The sequence below is a fragment of the Empidonax traillii genome, unplaced genomic scaffold (assembly GCF_003031625.1).
Source record: "Empidonax traillii isolate 1590-97213 ecotype Southwest subspecies unplaced genomic scaffold, ASM303162v1 scaffold440:size489645, whole genome shotgun sequence".
In the NCBI taxonomy this organism is placed as follows: Eukaryota; Metazoa; Chordata; class Aves; order Passeriformes; family Tyrannidae; genus Empidonax; species Empidonax traillii.
The window spans coordinates 426,116-446,459 of record NW_020955633.1 but is presented as its reverse complement, the minus strand read 5'-3'; the positions used below and the strand labels follow the sequence as shown (position 1 = coordinate 446,459).

At 41.0% G+C, this 20,344-nt stretch overlaps 1 protein-coding gene across 2 annotated transcripts in view; it reads left to right on the top strand.

Moving 5' to 3' along the window:
- TSPAN4 (tetraspanin 4) overlaps positions 1-20,344 on the top strand; it is a 312,240-nt gene that overhangs the window by 8,771 nt on the left and 283,125 nt on the right. The window contains exons 1-2 of one of the 2 annotated variants that reach the window (XM_027894721.1): positions 80-96; positions 13,625-13,706. In XM_027894721.1, the coding sequence (XP_027750522.1) occupies positions 95-96; positions 13,625-13,706 (84 nt within the window). In that variant the 5' untranslated portion in view covers positions 80-94. Of the gene's footprint in view, positions 1-79; positions 97-13,624; positions 13,707-20,344 lie in introns of those variants that run through there. The other variant, XM_027894722.1, reaches the window with a different exon arrangement.

The window sequence follows — 20,344 nt, the reverse complement described above, 5'->3', positions numbered from 1 at the left end:
CAAAGGTATAATTTGAAGGGTATGAAGACACAGAGAAGAACTGATACAATATGGGAGTGACATGATTCCAACAATATGCTACCAGGAATGAAATATGTATGAAAAGCTTTATGCTGTGAAGTGAGCAGCCTTCTGCACAACATCTGCCAGCAGATATGAAGGTATTATTTGTGTCCAAAATGAATAGAGTTGCTGAGCTCTACTAACTGGACCATGAAGTCAAGGGAGGAACTACATTCATGGGCTGGAAAACGGGGGCATTCCATAAATGGGTCATCAAAGTAACATTCCCGGCTATTGCCTAGTTGAGCCTCTATCAGCCAGTACTTTAATACTTCATGTCTTGCAGAAAATGCCTTATGCTAAGCAGGTTGATTTGAAGGTGTTCTCACTGAGGACCACCTTGAGACATTTACTTACCTAAAACATACTTTATACTCTAAACAGCCCTCCTGATGTCTGCAGACAAAAATAATGCTTTTTGGGAATGGAATAGATTGTATTTTGGCTCTAGGGCAGGAGCTGAGTGAGGAATCAAACAGGTGTTAGAAAGGGCTTAATCACTTTAAGGTGTAATAGATCTCCTTCAATTTTTCTTCCCTAGTAAGGCAGCCTGTCAGTGTTGCTGTGCAGGTTCCAGGGACCCTCTCAAGAGTCACTTATTCTTGAACTCCACAAATGACAGTCCTGCTTGTGCAGACAGTGCAGTGTGGACTGCCATTAGATAGGATGGATTTTTTCTTTGATGGAGTAGGAAGACAGTTCTTGGTGTAGCAAGGGGCAGAGGAAGTATTTATTCCTCCTTATCTGACTGTAGTCACGTGGAGGAAATGCTGACCATCACAGAATGAAAGGAATGGCTTGGAAACCTCTGTGGCAAGCACAAGACTGCTTCCTCTGTGACAGATTTCAAGGCATCAGCTGTAGTGATGTCTCAAAGGACATTTGAGGAGAAGAGGGAACCTACAGCTGAGGAGTTTCAGATGTGTGTGACAGATCTGCTGGGAATTTTATCTTGTGCTGTATAAAGTGTGGCTACCACGGTGTTTACTTGTGGTGCCCCATTCGTTCATGCTTCCGACACTGGCATAAGGATTTCACGTGTCCAGGTTTTCTCTGCCATTGTGAAAGTGGAAACTGGCAGGGCTTAGCAAGTCTTCACCTGGAGGACAGCAAGTCTGTTGTTGAAACTGCTGACCCTGAGGGGCCAGGGATGCTTCTTTATAGAAACAACATGTTTCTTAATAATCCAGTGTACTATGGCCTTGACTGTCCTTGTATGCTGAGAGTGTTTTGGACTTGTGAAGTGCTCTGTTGTTCCTGTACAAATAACAACCTTGCCATGGCCAAACCTCCACGTTGGAGTAGCAGCCCAGGGAGAGCATTCCCGGAGCTGCTATTGCTTCAAGTTGCTTACAGGTATGTGAGGATACAGCAGCAGAGTGTGGGGAGTGGTGTAGCCAGGCTTTTCCTCTTCTCCCTGTTGGCCTGTGTTGTCTTGAGTCACATCTGGGAAGAGGATCATGAGCAAGTCTTCAGGCCTAAATGTAATGCCACTCATCCAGGAGCAGAGGTGCAGACTGCAATTCCTCCAGGGCCCAGGTGTGTTCCTTTGGGGAACGTAGCTGAGCTGGGAAGGAGGTGACTGTTCACAGCCACCTGCCAAATGTTACTGCTTTAGTGGTCTGTGGACAGAGCCGTGTGTGTGAATGTTTCCTTATCTGCTCCAGGTGTAATCAGGCTGCCTAGCTCAGGTCAGTGATTTGTGGTATTTTATACTAGTACTGACAATTTAGTTTTCCTAAATGTAAGTAAGCAATTTTTGACAAAAAGCAGCTTTTCAGACAATACTGTGAGGAACATCGAGAAAGGAATTGCAATGCTGGAAGGTACATGGGAACCTAAGAAAGAAGTCTGTGGTGGCCTCAGATTCACAGCGCTGTGCCCTGTGCTCAGGGCTTGTTTGACGGCAATGGGTGAACTAAATGCATGTATGGTTTGCAGAAAAAAAGTGAATTCTTAGACATAATAATAAATACGTGGATAATACCCCAGAATGACCAGCCTACTTCAGAAGAGTGGTAAGAACCTAATAATGCCTTTGTTTAAAAGAACTGAGACACTAATTCACCTCTAGAACTGAGGGAAGTATTTATCATTAGTGCCATGCTGCCAGATTTAGTAGTGTGAAAATAACGCAAAGAGTAATCTGTAATGCAAATGTTGATGTCTGATTAATAGAGAGAATAACATGAGCAATTAATCCACTAGGGAATAGGTCATTATAAATGCAAATTAGATCATCAAAGGGTAAGCCACACAGAAATAAAACTACCCCAAAACATGATTAATTATTGAAATTCCAGTAAAAAGACATCTTTAACAATAGACTCCTTGGAAGACATGTCATGTGGTTCATCAAAATTCTGGACAAGGTTATTTTACAAGCCCAAAATTGATTAGCTTCATTATGAATATGATGGGGACATTTATTCCACCCAAGATGGCATTCTGTTTTTGGGATAGAGCACAGCCTTAGCACTAAACTGACTCAGTCCTGATTTATGCACACCCAGTTTTTGTTGTAGTATAGTTTGCTTGGGTAAGTCAGGAGACACCTTGCTTACATTTTTGCAGAGATGAGCATAGCTATTACATAAATAAGTATATTTGTACCTGCATATGGTCTTAATCACTCCAAGCTACAGTGTTAGAGAAAAGACTTTCTGGTCAGGGCATAGAGATTTGTCAAAAATTATTTTCTCTTCTTGCCTCTCAGAAAAATTTTCAGGTGGCCTTGGGCAGATCGCTTTATCTCCCTGTGCCTTGTTCTCTACCTTGGTTTTGAATGCTTCAGCTTAATGATGTATAACATGAAATTATTCAAAAGGTCTTAATTTCAAGTAATGCTAGGAATCTACTGTTGTAAAGTCCTGGTCACTTTTTAAAAGCTCAATTAAAGATGTTATTCTTTTCTAGCAAAATAGGTCTTACTGTGCTGTTAAATGCTCAAGTTATTTCATACTCTGAAGATAGGCAGTATTTTAGCACTGTTTGTAACATTAAAAGGCCAGGATCATAATCTGCATCTTTCCTGAGGTTAAATTTTACATTTTGCTGTTATTAGAGGCCTACTTAGGAACTTGGCAGTTTTCCCCCTTTCTATTCAAACTAGACTCAATGTGCTTTACTGCAGTAGTTTAATTGCGTTTTGCATGGTATTGTGGTGTGCTGAACACCCTGCAGAACTGGCCTTATGTGACGCCTTGCTCCTTATGCAAGGCCAGTTGGAGTTTGAGATGTGTTGCTGGAATGAATATTTCAAAGGGTGTCAGAGGGAAGAAAAATACTAAAAGCATCTCTGGTACTGGCAGGAAGGCCTATGAGCAGTCAGGGAATTACTTGTAACAAGGGTCCAGAAAAAGATAACAACAAACTTTTGTATACAGGACAGATTGACAAGAACGTTGAAGCTGAGATAGAATTGGAACAACTTTGTCTTGCTGTTGAGCTTCTTCTTTATTTGATGAAACAAGGCCTTCTAAGGATGATATTGCAAATAAATATTATCCAGGAAATGCTCCGTCTTTCCTTACTTTCTCTTCTTGATAGAAACAGAACCCCAGTCCAGGTTAGCCTCTGGGTTAGAAAGCATCTCAGAACAAGTTTTGCATACTGCTCTTCTTAGACTCTTACAGCTGCTTCATCTGTCCACATCTTTGTATACTGTGACACCTAGCAGAGAATCAGAAGTCCTGGTTATGTCAGGAATTCATGTGGTCACCTTTCTTGAGCTTCAGTTTTCTTTTGTTTTGGCACCTTACCCTTCAGTTTTGCTACAGTTTTTTTCTCTGCTTCGAAGGACAGGAGGGTTGAAACCTCTGTAAAAGATGGGTGTCTTCAGAGCCTCTTGGCTGTGAACAGACACTGAGTGTTGACTGGTTCCATACAGGAATTGTCATCTCAGCCATGGCTTGAAGTTGTTATCCAAAAAGTTTGCTTTCACTACAAGCCACAGTCAGTAGTTTTTATTGCTCTTGAATATTATTTTCAGCCCCAGCCCTTTTGCAAATAGCACTAGAGTGCTGATGCTTGTGATGCAAATTTCTGTAGCTGAGAAGGCCACCTGATGGTAAATGTTTCTGCTTTTTCCCTTCAGTCAAACGGTTCTGAGGCATTTCTTACAGGAACTTAGTTGGAATACTGTATTAGGTAGCTTGTGTTTTTGAGGCTCCAGCAGCTAGATTTAAATGCTGCTACAGAAACATATACAGAAAACCCAGGAAATGAGAAACAAATACCTGACAGGAAAAAGCACTTTTGCATTTTTATACTGTCATTATCTCTTAAAAAACAACCCTTTTGGTCTGATTCCTGGGTGCAGCACTCCTGTGCAGGAAAAACTTGGCCTTGACTTACCTTTCATTTTGAGCTCCTGAGCTTTGCGTGGTACCAGCAACTCTCTTCTATTACTGTAAGCATCCAAGTTTAAGTAGCAGCCTTTTTATGCCTGTAATGGGGTGTGTCCTACCTGGTCCTCTTCAGCCTGAGGAAGGATGAGTGCAGTGCCTCACCCTAAGGCCCTGTAACATAAATGGTAGAATATGTATTTCCCTGAGTTCCCTCAGGGCTGCACAGAGAGCCCTGGAGGGAGAAAGGCGGCTGAAGAAATGAGTGTTGGTAAATTGTATTAAAAGCTAACAGACAGGGAGAGATATATGAATGCAAGATGCATAGGGTTGTTAAGTGAGGGAAAAGACTGTGAACCCAATTTATGCCAGTGGCACAAGGAATGAAACAAGAAAGGTGGCACTCAGTAGGGTCCCTTGGCTCCTCATAAATTTTGAATTGTCTACCTTTCCGGTTTTAGTATCCTGTAAAATGCAACCCTGGGCTTGTTAGAAGATGTGCTGGTGAAGTGATAGGAAGTGAGAGAAGAAATTTCCTCATTCTGGCCTTCATTTCCCTGTTCATCAGTGATTTGTTGGTAAATTAACGTGGGGTCAGATATATCTGTCGTTTGTTAAAGTATTATGCTCCAGTAGACTATTTTATTCAACTTAGTCTTGTCTACATCTTTGGAACCATGCTTGGCATTAGAATATTTTTGGTTCACTCGGATGAAGAAAAGGATTTTAATTTTTCAGCACCCTCTGTGCAGAATGGCAGTTACGCTTTTTATATTTCTATATTTTTAGTGGAATATAAAGAAGTTTCTGTTTAAAACAAACATTTGGAGGCCTGCTAATTTGTAGAAATCATTTTAATGAAGGGGAAGGAGTTGCAGTCTTTTGTCATTCCTACTGTGCATTAGTTGGTTTAAATTTGGAGGGCCAGTTTGACTGATACTTCCGATGATCCTCCTCAGGATCCTTGTCCTCTCTCCCATCATCTAACGCTTCCTCAGCCTAGGGGCTCCACCACTGTTGTCATTTCATCAGGCCATGGACTCTTGGGGGCTGAGAGTTTTTCAGCTTCGTGCTCAGCACATATGCAGTGCAAAATGACCGTGTGCTCCTAGAGGGCAAACACTCAGCGCTAATCAGAAGTTACTGGTGAGGTGTGAGGTGCTTTGCAAAGCAAGGAGTATGAATTGGTTTTTTAAACTTTGTCACTATCTTCCCACTTCATCCTCGGCTGACATGCAGCCCTCTGAAAACTGAGGTCTGGGTATATTTGTCACTGATTTCTCAGGTCACTCAAGAGGCCCATGGCAGCTCTGCACATTGTATGCTGTGATCCATCCTTGTAGGAGGGGAGTGGGAGCATCAGCATCACATGTGGATTTGTTCTGCTTGTAAATAGGTTTAAATTGTGTCTCGTAATCTGGTTATAAATTCTCTGAACATCAGCAGAGAAATATGAAAAAGGTATTGGCCTTTCCATGTGGACCTCCACATGGCCAATAGCTCATTTGAACTAAGTTTTTTCGACCAATTTCACAGGATCCCTAAGAGTGGCCATTCTGGCCAGCTGGAATTCAGATTGCCAGGAAACTAAGTCTTAGCTTTTTATTGTCTTCTCTGTCCTTCATATGAAGTAGCCTTTTTCCAAGGGGGTGTTCTTAAACTGTGTCTGCCTCCATAAACTTCTTAGGCATGGTTGTCTGTACCATGTAAGTACCTGAAGTCTTAAGTTCAAAGCTTAGGTTAAGGGAGCCACATAGGCCAGGCTTCTTCCTCCCGTCTTTTGTGTATGCCATCAAGTTGTGTTCTCGTTAGAAAGAGTACTGTCTCTGAGTGTATGTGCATGTGTGAGGGTCCTCAGCTCTCACTGAAGTGGGATTCACAGCAGTGCAGTACTATGCACATATCAGCAGCAGTCACAGTGTTACTGTTACTGGAGGAGGTGGGGAATAATTTATTGATTTCTATAACAGCTAAACTCATGCAGTGTGAGGGCAGTTGTTTTAGAGCTGTATGCGTCAGCCCTCTCGGTTTCATTCCACTGGCGTCACAGCTTTCTGAAAGCGAAAGCCGTGTACTGTCTAGGGAGTTTTCTGTTGAACTTTTAATAAGTTTGTGATGAGGTGCTGTGCAATTCCGCAGGTAGTTGGCCTGTGTGTAACCCAAAATGTTTCTACATGAGTATGTGCGTGAAGAGCAGTTGGTACTAATTAAATAATTGCTTCCATTAAGCTGAACATAATTAATGCAATCTAGATAATGGAGAAAGGCGAGTGGGCAATTTAACTGCTGTGAGTTTGTGGCAGAATTTTCAATGATTCACTGTGTGGCAAAGAAGAAAGAATTGGGAAATATTGCTACAGAACAACTCAAATAAAAAGAGATCACCTTGCAGTATTTCTGCAATATTGCAGAAAGCTTTTTATACTTCTGTAAGGTTACCTGGCAGGTTATAGTTAGATCTGGGAGGGAGTTTGCCTTCCCCCCCCCCCCCCCCCCCCAAGGAGCTTTTAAGACTTAGAATACTTGAATGTACTGACGAGTGTCATTGCCTGAAGCGCCACAGCAATCTCTGTGGCCAAAAATGCAGTGGCCCAGTGCTTGGAGATGAGGCAGGTCCAAGATAAGGCCAGGGTGCTGCAGGTTGAGTCAGCAAAGCAGAGGGCCAGGCACAAGTTTGTGCAAACTGGAGAAGGCCCAAGGGCTTGATCTTCATTGCAGCTCTATAGAAAAGTGATTATTCCTGAGATGAGTATGTCTCTTCAGGGCTGTGGTTGCTCTTGGCACAGATTTTCCTCCCCCCCCTTTTTTTTTCTTACCCCCGCCTGGAATTTCAGCCTGAAACTGGAAAAATGACAAAAGCTTTCTTACTTCTTTATTTGAATTTAAATCAATGTTTTTGAGTGTTGAGTCTTTTATCATAGGAAAGAACGTGTTCATCTCTGGCATGGTTCTGTAATAGCAGTGAAAAATGTGCATTCAACCATGGGTTGAAATTTTCTGTGGTTTAAATGCTTCTGTCTAGTCCCAGAGCAAAGAAAGCCCAACTGAAGCACGCATAGCTGAGAGAGGATGAAGTCTTGATCAGCACTCTTGCTGAGCAGAGGCAGACAGAGATATCCCCAGGTGCAAGCAGAACGCATCGCAACTCTTTCATTACAGTGCCTTGTTATCTGAGAAATTCCCTGAAAACTCCTGTTACCAGTAACAGTGCTGGCTATTGTGGGACTGACAAACAGTGAATTCCTGGTAATTTTATTTTTACCAGTGCTGCTGTTAGGGATAAACCACAATAGTTCACTGGTCATCAGTGGAACCTGGAGAGGAGGGCAGGTATGATCCTACACTAATTTCCTTCTAGTCTCACCTGTGTATCTATCCTTGCTCTCAGAGGTCTGAAGTCATGTATGGGAGTACAGGATTTACCTGCCTCATCCTGTTATTTTAAATGTCTTCTAAGTATCAGGTAAGATCAAAACCCTTCGAGGGTTCTTTAGATAAATGGCTTGCTCTTTGTAAGCAAAAGCAAAAGATTGAATTGTCTTGACATTTTATAATCTTTCTGATTTCACATGCTGAAGTTTAAATGTATTGCAAAAGGCCTCTGTCATTTTTCTGAAGTCTGCAGGGTCTCTGAGGATGGGAGTAATATCTTCACTTCCTTGCAGTCTCATTTCTGTGTCTGGTCCTGCAACCTTCATGAGACAGATGTAAGATGTTGTTTTCCCCAGGATTGGGCTGACCTCTGGACAGTTTAGGCCTACTTGTTACTGATTTATATCTGATGAGGAAATTTGAAAAGATTCAAGTGTGGATTTATTCTCTGGAATACCTCTGCTACAGGAGTTGCTTGAGGATGAAGCTGGATGACTTCTCAGTCAGTACTCTCCTGTTCTCCATGGTACTACTGATCTCTGTTTGAGCTGCTGGAATTTATTATTTGTATAAAGAGGTTTCCCAGCCTCAGCTCTAATCTTATTTACCTGTGAACAGTCTGTATACAACATAGACACAGATCATTTCTGTGCCAAGTTAATATGCAGTGCAAAGGATAACATATTTAGATGGCTGTGTTGGATTTGGGAGGCTGTGAAGCTCATCATTCTTGCCTTTTCTTATCAAATAGTGGACTGCAGCATTCTGGTACCATGTAGCCCATCAGGAGGAGAGGTATTTCTGTCAAGGGAAAGAAGGAGAGAAAATTCAGTCCTTTACTCTTTCTGCTCTGATGCTTCAGGAAATGCAGAGCAGAGAAATGTGATCCCTGAGGATCTCTGCAAATAGTGAAAAGAGGATATATAGAGAAGACAGAAATCAGCTACAGGATGCCATACCTTGAGGGATTCGAGATTCAATTGACTTTTGATACCTCAGGCTTTAAGCTGTCTTTCGGTAGTAGGCATTGTAGATGATGCTGTCTTCAGGCAGCAGACAGCACCATTCAGGCATTCCATGAACACGGCGGGGGTGCTGGGGTGTGTTGTCAATGAGCCGTCAAGTTCTCATACCAAAATGGCTTTTTTGATAGTCACTTTTCCCAGAGAAATGTCACAATTAGTGATTCTTTATTAATGGTAGAAGCGTTTTGTCAATCATTCCCCCTTTGAAATGAAAGCAATCCAATTAATAATGCTGAAAGGAAATGTTTCACAAAGGACTGGAAAAAATACTGGTTTTGAATCCTGGTGAAAAAGATCCTTCAGTGTGCCAGTATTTAAAAAAAAAAAAAAAAAAGGTTTCTGGTAAGTCTTGTCTTGGTAAGGAGTCTCACGCATCAGGGGAGGTGAGGTAATGACTGACTGACTGTTGTGTTAGAAATGTCTGTGTGTGTAAGAGACTGATGGTGGTGGTACATAATCCTTGTTGCTTAAAAACACACTCTCAGGTGGGAGCTACATACAGAAGTTACTCCAGTTAGAGCTTCTCTCCAGCTGCAAGGGCAAGGACTGTGGCTTATGTCCTTGCCATAAATTTCTGCTGGTGTTCAGATATTTTCTAATGCACGTTTGGAGTGATCTCCACTCCTTTCAGTTGCCTGGATGTCCTCAGACCAGCTCTTAATCCTGAATTTTGGCCAAGGCTGAACCTTGGGTACCGGGACAAGGAGGTCTTGACCTAGAGATGTCTTCTCTCCCTGGACACAGAGCGCCCCATTAGTTGCCTTTAGGGCATGATGGAAACACCATTCGTGTAATCTGATCTGTTTAACCTTGGCTGTGCTGCTGCTGCCCTTCAGATTTCTGGTTTGTGTATGTTTTTCTTTCCCCTGCAACCTGAGCTGCCTTCATCAGCTGTAGTGGCTGCTGAAGAGCAAGGAATTCTACCTTGTGCAAGGCTTTTAAAGAAATTATGATTCTGAGATGATTGGATGTGTTTCAGTGTCAGCACTGGGTATGCATTTTTAAGAATGCTATTGAAACGTTCATACAAAAAATCAGCTAGGTATGTTCCTAGGATGCTATTTTATAGTATTAAAGAAAGTATTGAATGGACTACTATTGAATAAAAACTTCTAATTAATTCATCAAAATATTTTCAGTGCTTTCCTCCTTCTAGAACTGGCAGAATTTAAACAAACACCAAGCAAAGGAAGGGGACGGAAATGTGTTTTTGACCTTATGTCTCTTTTGCTTTAACTGGGAATAGTTAGACTGAATACATAATCACAAGCTCAGAAGCTTATTTTTTTTGTTGAAGGGAATTTGTGTAGCAGGAGTTTGGAAAGTCAGTGTGATTGATGTCAAGTAAGTCTGATTTGTGTAGTCTTTGAGCTTGTTATCTGCAATAATGTGAGTTAACCTCAGTGAACAACCAACAGCTGCAGTCATGGGCTAGCGGAGCTTCCAGATTATGACAACAAAGAGATCTTGACTTTTTTATCCATTGAAAATTAAATGGAAAAGTTTAAAGAAGAACTTTGTGGTCAATATTTTGATGGGGCCAGTATGGTTTTAGAAATTTTCATCAAAATGGATGCTGACATTCCTTAGTAGTCTGGTTTCCTGGCAGACATGGAAAAAAAAAGGTCGTAAAACAAAAAGATTGAACACAATGAAAAGGGAAGAATTCAATTTTATATTTTATTGAGGATTTAGATTTTGTTAATTTTGTTTATTTTAATTAAATTAATAAATTCTAGATTTCAGTAATGTTGCCTATAGATATGTTTCATTAGATGGGCAGAAGAGCTGCTCCTCTCTTCAGGCAAAAGTTCAGAATCTATTTCTGGGCTATGTGCCTGATCAGTTGTATCTTTATATGTAGATGTCTGTGCTAAAGTGCAAACAGATTTACAGCAAAGGAATTTAAGGTGTGGTGACTCTAAGACACATCACTCGGTCAAGCAAATTCTCTCTCCAAGATTATAAATCAAGCTAGATCCAAGTGATACATAAGACAGACAAGCACTTTCTTGGATTGGAAACAAGGCAGAAACAATGTAGAAACAATTCCTACAAGTTTAATTTTACTCAGATTTTTGTTGGTTTTGCTGCTTTTGCACTTTGGAACAAATGTGAGATTCTGTTCATTCTAATAAGCTGGAAATGAAAATAAAGACACATTTGTCCCAGTGAGGTACTTTTTAAAACATAGAATTCTCTGAAGATGATGTCCATTCACACCTTATTTCTATTAAGTCCTCTCTTAAAAGCTCCTGGGAAATGGAGTTTGGATGCAATTTTCCAGTTGTGAATAATCTTCCTGTTTCTGTAGTATGGATGCAGTTTGGGTTGCAGACATCATGAGGGAAAGCAGCACCTCGCGTGGCACTTCAGGCTCTGTGTCTGATGCAGTGATGCTGTTCTGAGTAGCAGAAGTGTTCAAAAGTGAGTAAGGACACATCAATGCAATGAGCAGTTCATAGTCTCCTTTCCCATATAGCATTACTTCTTACTTGAAAGATCTTCTAGTGCTGTACTTGAAGTGCTTAATTTATGCAATACATTTTTTTTTTCTTTCTTGGTACTTCTCCTAAACTGAGAGTGTGCTTAAATGGAAAGGATTGGCCTTACTACTTCTATCTGTCTAATCTAATTAATCTATTTCATTTATTCAGTAATTAGACCATGCAGTTTTTTTTTTTTTTTTTTTTTTTTTTTTTTTTTTTTTTTTAAAACTCATGAAGTAGAAGACGGGAGTGCTGAACATCTGTGTTTGTTCCTGTGGAGTCTGTCTGGTTGAATAAAAGACATCCTCCAGTGTCATCCTCTTCACTTGAAAAAGGTGTTTGAAGTTCACCCTTTTGGATGGCTTTGAACTGAAGGCAAGGAAAGCCTACTGGGAAAATAAGCATCAAAGGCCTTGTAGGCCTTTTGAAAGAGTTAAATCGCTCTCTGATCTCACTGGTTTCACTCAGGCTGTTAGGTCTTTAAGCATCTTGTCTTTGAGGATTAGTCTGAACTCTTAATTGTCCATTCCTGATGGTTTCTGTCACCTCAAGTCTGCTAATCCTGCCTTAATAATTATGGCAGTCATTGCATTGGCATAAAAACTCTTGCTTTTGTGCTTTATAACATTCTTCACTCAAAAGCTTTTCCTTTAAAGCCTTTCAGCCAGTTCATAATTGGGATGATGGGGAGCGAGCAGTGGGAGTAGAGCCCTAGCATTTGATAAATTGTTTTTTCTCAAGTTTTCTGGGCTCCCAGAGCAAGGGAAGTGTCACCAAGCCACCTTTTTGCTAAAACCTGCTGTTAGCAAGCTGTTAGTGTTGATTCCCAGGTTCTTTGCATTAGAATGGGATCTAACATCTGCATTTGCCAAGAGTCTGTGGGCTTTGAGAAAACTTCATGTGTAGTTTAGAAGCAGTGTGCACTTGTATGTGAGTTTTATCATGACAAAGTGAAGTGCTACAAAGATGATTAATGGGCTGGAGCATCTCTTATATGAGGAAGGGCTGAGAGGAGAGAGCAGGGACTGTTTAGCTGTGAGGGGAGAAGGCTTAAGGGGGATCTTATCAGTATATATACATAGCTGAAGGAAGGGTGCAAAGAACTTTGGAGTCAGGCTATTCCCAGTGATTCCTAGTGACAGGATAGAGGCACAAAATGAAACAGAAGTTCTGTCTGAACATCAGGAAAGAGTTTTGCTGTGAGGGTGACTTGGTTGACAGTCAACTCACCTGGGATGACACAGGTTGTCCAGAGAGGTTGTGTAGCCTCCATTCTTGAAGGTCTTTAAAAGCTGTCTGACAGGATCCTGGACAATGGGCTCTAAGTGCCCCTGCTATCAGGTGTCCTTCAGGGATCCCTTCCAGCCTTATCCAGTCTGAGATTCTGTGATGCTAAGCTTTAATGCAGAGCATCGTGTGAGTAAAGACCTGACTCAGAATGGAGGTTTAATTTTCCAGCCATCCTGTCTTTTCCAGTTCTATGTGCAGTCATCTCATCCTTTTGTACCGTGTGGTCCCACTAATGACACCTTTTGCTTTTCTATCGATTTTTTAAAAATTATTTTTAGTTCATTAAACCCCCTTCAATTTCTGTCTGCATGAGATTTTAGGGAGAGCTCAGGTTTCTTTAAAAAATATAAATAAAAAATTAGTTTTTGTGGTTATACCAAAAAAAAAATCAGAAGTATAACTTTCTAAAAAGGCAAAATATTATGTAATAAATTAAGACATTCTAACACTCTGTTTTATGAAAACATTGATTTTAGGAAGCTGATTTTTAACTTTTACCCTGTATTTGGATTTATACATTATATATTCTGAATGTGTAGAAATTATGTTCATGTCTCTTTTGAATCTCAAGTCCTTGAAGTGCTCATATCTGATCCAGTGTTTAATGGGATTCAGATTATGCAAAGAAGCTGATAATGCCACCCTGTTCTAATGAAGTGCTCGAACATGGGCCTAAGTGGAAACATGCTGTGTGGGATGTTCAGAAGTGCCCAGGAGAAAGAGTTTAAATCCCACTGATGATCCCACTAGCCTAAGAACATGATGTCTCCCCCTTGCTCTGCTCCTGCTACCATTGGTGGGTGTTGTCATTCTGATGACTTCACGAGCCAAGCTATGGGTTTCATGCACCGTCCCTTTATAGTCACACTGATGAAAACTCTCATACCTTGCCAGGTTTTCCTCTATTAGGTTTTGAGTGGTTTTAGAGTAGGTAATTAGGGAGTGGCAATGGTGTCTCTTTTGTCCTTACCAAAGGCACAGTTAGAGAGAGCTATTTTCCATATATTTTGTTAAAGACACACAGGCTCTTGTTTTGCAGGTCGCCAGTTTACAGGCTGTGGAAAGGCCACCTTGTCAACTGGGATCACATCAGGTGCTCTGAGCTCCCATTCCTGCATCAGGTACGTGAACAGTTGTGATCAATTTATTGATCTACAATAACATTCCAAGTGGGTAATTGCATTTCAACTTTAGGCCTCAGTGAATGGCTTTTTAAAGAGTAGAAATGACAATCTGCAGAAGCTATTACAATTAATATAATGGGTTAGGCTGGTAACAGAGATGTTGCATGCTGCTGATGTGGATTGTGTTTCCTTGTTTCCCTCCAAGTGGGGTGGCCTGGAAAGACGTTGTGCTGAGCCCTTTGGGTGAGGGGACTGAAATGGGAATTGAATAATTATCCCGGGATCCTCCTTTTTGTGTTAGTGTTACTGGCAAACTAATTAATGCGGGTATTGTTTATGTGAATACCGAGCGCAGCTGTGTTCTTTCCAAGTCAGATCAGTTTTTTTCTGTTTATGATGAAGGCTGCTATATTATGAGACTTCACTCTTTAGGAAAAAATAATTAAATAAGATCCCATCTACTGCAGTCATGCATGAAATATGTCCATTCTTTCCCCCAAACCTGCGTCTTTTTTGCACAGCCTGTATATTTTGAATAGGGGAAAAAAACAGCCCAGTCCTTCCAGTCATGCTACAGAAACAGCGAAGGTGTTGAAGAACATGCTGTGGGAAGGGAAGGACAGATAAACAGACTAAAAAAGAGGTGCTGCAGCACCTGGCACAGTTGCTGTACCTATATAGTTGATCACCCAGCAAGAAATGACTGAGACACTGAGATATATTTGAGATAATCTCAGAGTGCAGCCCCTGAAGTGGGCAGAAAGGAAAAGGATGATGCAGTGGAATTTATGTTCCGTCCTTTCTAGAGCCTTGTAGGGAAAAATATTTTTGAGTCTTCTGGAAGATCAAACCTACAAATAAAACACTTTAATAATTTCCAAGTTGGTGTATCTGAAGCAGTGAAGCGTTTAGGTAGAGGGTCAGTCTTTCCCCTTTATTTTATTTACCTTAAGTACTTCCTGTTGTAATTTCCTTTAAGCAACGCAACTGACATAAGGACCAGTCCCAACCTCCACTTGAAAGTCAGATTTTTACCAGAAATATGGAAAGAAAAATAATTTTTAGTTTGCAGTTAAAAAGAAACAGGTGAAAGGAAATACCAAGTACTTACTGCTGGCAAGTTACCAGGGACACTCAGAAAAGCAGTCACCATTGTATGGTGTCCCTTTTCACTGGAAACTGCAGGTGATTATTGAAGTCCATGTAGGTCTGTGGACTTATGCAGCACATCCAAACTGAGGATTTGACAAAGGTCCGTGGTGTGAAGTACAGCTGAGTTGGGTATCTATCTGATGTTAATTGGTATCGACTTTTGACTTGGTTAATCTCACTCTCTAAAATGCTGGTGTCTATCAGGAATTTGTATGTTCCTTGATTTTCAGTGACCCTTCTCTTCCTGCTCCTAGGTCTTGGGTTGTTCTGGGTTTGGGGTTTTTTATTTGTTTGTTACTGGTTTGGGATTTTTTTTTTTTTTTTGGGTGGGAAAATGTATTTTCTTTGATTTTATATGTATTATGTGACTTCCATGTTAGTTACCACTGAAATTAAGATCTGTTCTATATCGTTAACATTACTGTGTGTCAAAAGAATTGAATCAAGCAAAGCTCAGTGATTTATGCTAGAAAAGAGCTCTTTTTTTTCTTTTTTACCCTTTTTGTTGTCTGTGAAAACTGAACTATCTGACCTTCAGAAGGGCTATCCTCTCCATGTAGGTTTTGCAGTTGAATGGAACAGGTAGTGTAGTTATTGGTAGTATAGTTATTGGTAGTGTAGCCATAATTTACCAACTAATATAATCTTTAATTGGACTAGTTTTTTTTTGTTTGTTTGTTTGTTTACTGAATTACTGTGTCAAAACTTAAACAACTTTACTTTCAGTCTCAAACTGAATTACAGGTTTAGGCCAAGGAGGTTGAACACAGAATTTCAGCAGCTGGACTGACCCAATTTTCTGCATTGTTAGTGATGAATTTGTTGGTTTTGTATGACTATATATTTAATTCAGCAGAGCTTTCAATAGGCAAGGTTCGAAGAAGAGTGGGAGGCCTCTTTGTTTTCTTTGTTACTGTAAATATTCACACAGCATGACTGTATAATTTGAAGGATACAGCTCTTAGGGCCATGTTTACTCCCTCATCCTTACAGCGTTGTGCAGAGCCCTTCTGTATGAAGTGTGCAGGAAAAAAAACCCAAACAAAATCTGTTTCTCTGCAGAAATTTTTTATATTGAGTTTTAAGGTGGTCTTTACAGACTTGGACAAACCATTTTTTTCGGTGGAGTAAGGGCTTCTAGGGAAATATGGTGAATGAGTGCTGGTGGCATCTGTTCGGGCTGACATGGAATGTGTTTGACTATGCATATACTAATTGTTTGTACTTAATAAAAAAAAAAAAGTGTGAGTTTCCCAAGTAGTATTTCACCGCTGAAATCAGGCAGTATGAATTGTTATCTCAAGTGCAGCACCTCTGGGAGGTGAGATTTAACCAAAATCATCTACAGATGTGGAGATGAACTGGTGGAAAAATGGCACACTGTTGTCTTCTTTCACTAACAGAAAGAGGGAAGGGTCTGCCTGTGTCAGTGCAGTACTTACAGTCTAGACAAGGAGCTGTCAGGTTGTAGACACTGAGGGATTTGTGCCATGAAAACAGTCTCTGCCCGCATGCCTGATGTTAGGAGTGGAGTTGTTGTGGAGGGGAATAATGCTTTGCTTTTCCCACCAGTGTTTGTTTTTCTTTAGGTCTTTCTGCTTCTGGCCTCATTGCTGACAGGGAGACTGGTTTGCCATGCTAAACACCCCGGGGCTGACAGGGTGGAGAAAACCTAGAGGCTCCTTTGACAGCCATAATCAATAAGAAGTGAAAAATCTCACTTTGAGGAGGCCTTTTCCAACTGTGAATGGCAGCGAAAGTCACTAAGGTGAAACCCTGATTTTTAGATCGAACTGTCAAAGCAGAGGACCAGGAATCTGGGTCCAGGCAAAAGATTTGCAAACCAGGAGTTTCTCTCTGCTCGTCCGTGTGCACCTCAACCGAGGGGAGAACTGCATTGTGCCAGACAGTCCTCTAAAATGCCTTCCTCAGCCCATAAGCTGGGGCTTTGCTTAGTACATCCCTCAGGATTTAGAATCATAAAATTGCTAAGGTTGGAGAAGCCCTCTGTGGACATGGAGTCCAGCCATTAGTCCGGCACCACCATGTTCACTGCTGAATCGTGTCGCTTGGGGTGCCACATCCACACATTTTTTGAGACTTCCAGGGATGGTGATTTCACCACTTTCCTGGGCAGCCTGTTTCAATGCCTGACCACCCTGTAGGTAAAGAAGTTTTTCCTAATATCCAATCCAAACATCCCCTGGTGCAACTTGAGGCCATTTCTTCTCATCCTGCCACTTGTTACCTACCATTGACCACCAGTCTCTGGGCCCAGCCATCCATCCAGGTTTTTACCCAGTGAACAGTGCACACATCCAAGCTATGGGCAGCCAGTTTCTCCAGGAGAATGTGGTGGGAAATGGTGCCAAAGGCTTTAATAAAGTCCAGGTAGACAGCATCAACAACCTTTCTCTCATCCACTAAGTGGGTCACCTTGTCGTAGAAGGAGATCAGGTTAGTCAAGCAGCACCTGCCTTTCCTAAAACCAGCTGGCTGGGCCTGATCCCGTTTTTTTCCAGTATGTACTGTGTGATTGCAGTCAAGATGGTCTGTTCTAAAATATTCCCTGCCACCAGGGTCAGGCTGATAGACCTGTAGTTCCTCAGATCCTCCTTCTGACCCTTCCTGTAGGATGGACATTACATTGGCAAACCTCCAGTCAACTGGGATCTCCCTGGTTAGCCAGGACTGTTGACAAATGATTGAAAGTGGCTTGATGAGCACTTCCAAAAGCTCCCTCAGTACCCTTGAGTGGATCCAGTTGGGGTCCCTAGACTTGTGTATGTCTGAGTAGTGTAGCAGGTTGCAGACCATTTCCTCCTGGGTTATGGGGGCTCCAGTCTGCTCCTCGTCTCTGTCTTCCAACTCAGAGGGCTGTGTACTCTGAGGATAACTGACACTATTAAAGACTTGCCCAAGAGCTTTCATTATCAAACTGAAAGCTTCTCCAAAGTTCCTACTCGCCTTATGAGAGATGATAATTTCTCCAGCTCTTGAGAGAGTCCCAGAAGGTGAGGAAACTTCATTAATAAAATCTAGGCAGAAAGAGGGATCAGAATTAACTTTTTAACCAACAGGTTTACTTTATTTTTAAAAATAAGGAAATAAATTCTATGGAAGAAAAAAAGTTTTTTCTTTCCAAATAATTGCCAGCAAGTCACATTGAAAATGGGAATAACAACTTTTAATTATGAATGGGGATAGACAGAAATTCCCAGAGCACCTGGTTAATCAAAAAATAGACGCTTAGGAGTGCAGTATTTTTCATGCTGTATTATAGTGATAATAGCAAGTCATTCAGAAAGCACAATAGGAAAAATTAAGTCTAGCTGATGTATTCTTGTTTTGTGATGTTGAGTAATTGGTAATATGGGCTCTTACTGTCACTGTTTTGCAGGAAGCAGTGCAAGCAAATAAACAGGTCTGTATCCTGTCTTCCTCACAACTTGGCTGCTTATTTGGTTGATAGGGAGTTTTTGTTCCCTTTGTGTTATGGGTTCAGGTAGGAAATTTAGTGGTAATAAAACCACAGAGCTCTTGCCGCAGGCTTTGTGCTGATACATTTCAGTGTTTCATGAAGTGTGATTAACCTCACATTGCAGATATGTGACAGAGAAAGAGGTTTGCCCCCATTGTCACTTGGCTGGCAGGAGAACTGGACTGCGTATCCCTGGCCTTGAGTCTCAGCTCCCTCTGTCTGACCATGCTCTGCTTTGGTTTGTTCATAGAACTGTCAGTGGTATAAGTCCTCCTAAGGATGTGGGGAAGGTTTTAGATATTAACCAGGTACCTTTCTGTCAGCACTAAATTAATTTTAAAGGAGAGATACAAAAATAGCACATCCTTTTATATTAGGTATTGTATGTCTTCTGGAAGCATCTTTGCCAAATGCTATTAATGGCTACTCGAGAGATGCATTCTGTTATCTTGACTAGCTCATTTCTAAAGTAGTTTGACAATTTATTTGTCTGACTTATCTGTTGTTGTGGGGAGATCTTGTTTTATTACCCTTGAGAAGGCTAAAATGTTAACCAGGAAATACAGGAGCTCCTTTCGTTGCTTTTTTACTATGAAATATGAACTCACAGAGTGGAGTGTCAGCTCTGCAGTAAAGGAGAATTCTGGGCTCATGGATGGGAAAAATGGTGCCCAGGAGACTTAGGTTTGACTACAAACACAATCCCACACCCTCTGGGGTAAGTTGCTTATTCCTCAGATAGGAATACAAAGCAGTTTTGAGCCCTGCACACCATACCTCTCAAATGGGAAACTGAGTTGCAGCTTTGTCTTCCTTTGGCACTGCCAAGGTTCCAGTTACGGTAGTCAGGGTGAACAAGCGCTGCAGGGAGGGAGTGTGCTGGAGTGAAGTGGGTTCCTGCTCCCAGAGCAGACTTTGCTGTGAATAGTAGGACAGATGTATTTTAAAATACTGGTGTTACTGGTGAACGTGTACTGTCAGTAGTATGAACTTTAATGGGAACTACAGTATGTTAACAAAAAATCCTTTTGCCTGGAAGAATAAGAACCGTTTTATATGGTCGTCTTTTAGACTGAATTTGTTTCTTCCTCAGCCAGTTCAGACATGCTTGACATCAGCTAAATGCTCTTAAGTTTAATGGCTTTGAGTGTTTTTGTATTGATATTCTGGTGTACAGTCATGATTTCCTGATTCCACCTTTCATGCATGCACACACGCTCTCCATTTGGGAGCACAAGATAAATATTTGATTTGATTACGATCTTTGGGAGGCACAGTGAGTAGGAGGAGTTTATTGAGAGGCCAGGAGAAAGCTCAGAATCAGATAAGGCAGAAAGAAAACCAGTTGAGATGGATTGGCAGTTTTCTATGTGTGAGCACACTATTTTACATTTTGAGTCAGAGAGGATAAAAAGCATTTGATTAACAGAAGCCTGGGTGAAGACATGTCCTGCTACGTTTTTTTAGGAGTCTGGTAGATCCTGGGCTTGACACCCAAAAAAATCTGTCCTCTAATATGAGGAAAGCTGAATGAACTTTCCTCATATTAGAGAAAACTGTAAGGTAAATAAAGTAAGTAAGTAGAGCAGGCATATATTATTAAGCAAGTTCTGTGTGAGTAAATGAATATCCACATTTTTAAAAGGAGTCTAAAACTCAGGCATGCAGAAATAAATTTCTTTGACTTAATAATATACAACAGAAAGCTTTTGCTTTTTTAGAAAAAAATACAGAAAACTTTGGGCCTTCTTGAAGCAAAGATAATTGCACTCTAGCTTATTTTAATTACATTAAGTAGGTCGCTCACATGCTTAAACTGTGGAAAATTTAGGAAATTTTATGAACCTGGCATAACAACAGAAGCAGGTGACCTTGATTCCAGTCCCCTTTTGCAGTGTCTGTATCGCTCCAGCATTTCAGCATGGACTGCCTGCAGTCACAGAGAACGTTTACTTGTACTTGTTTTCTAATCCAGACTGGTGTTAGCACTTCTTTTCTGGGT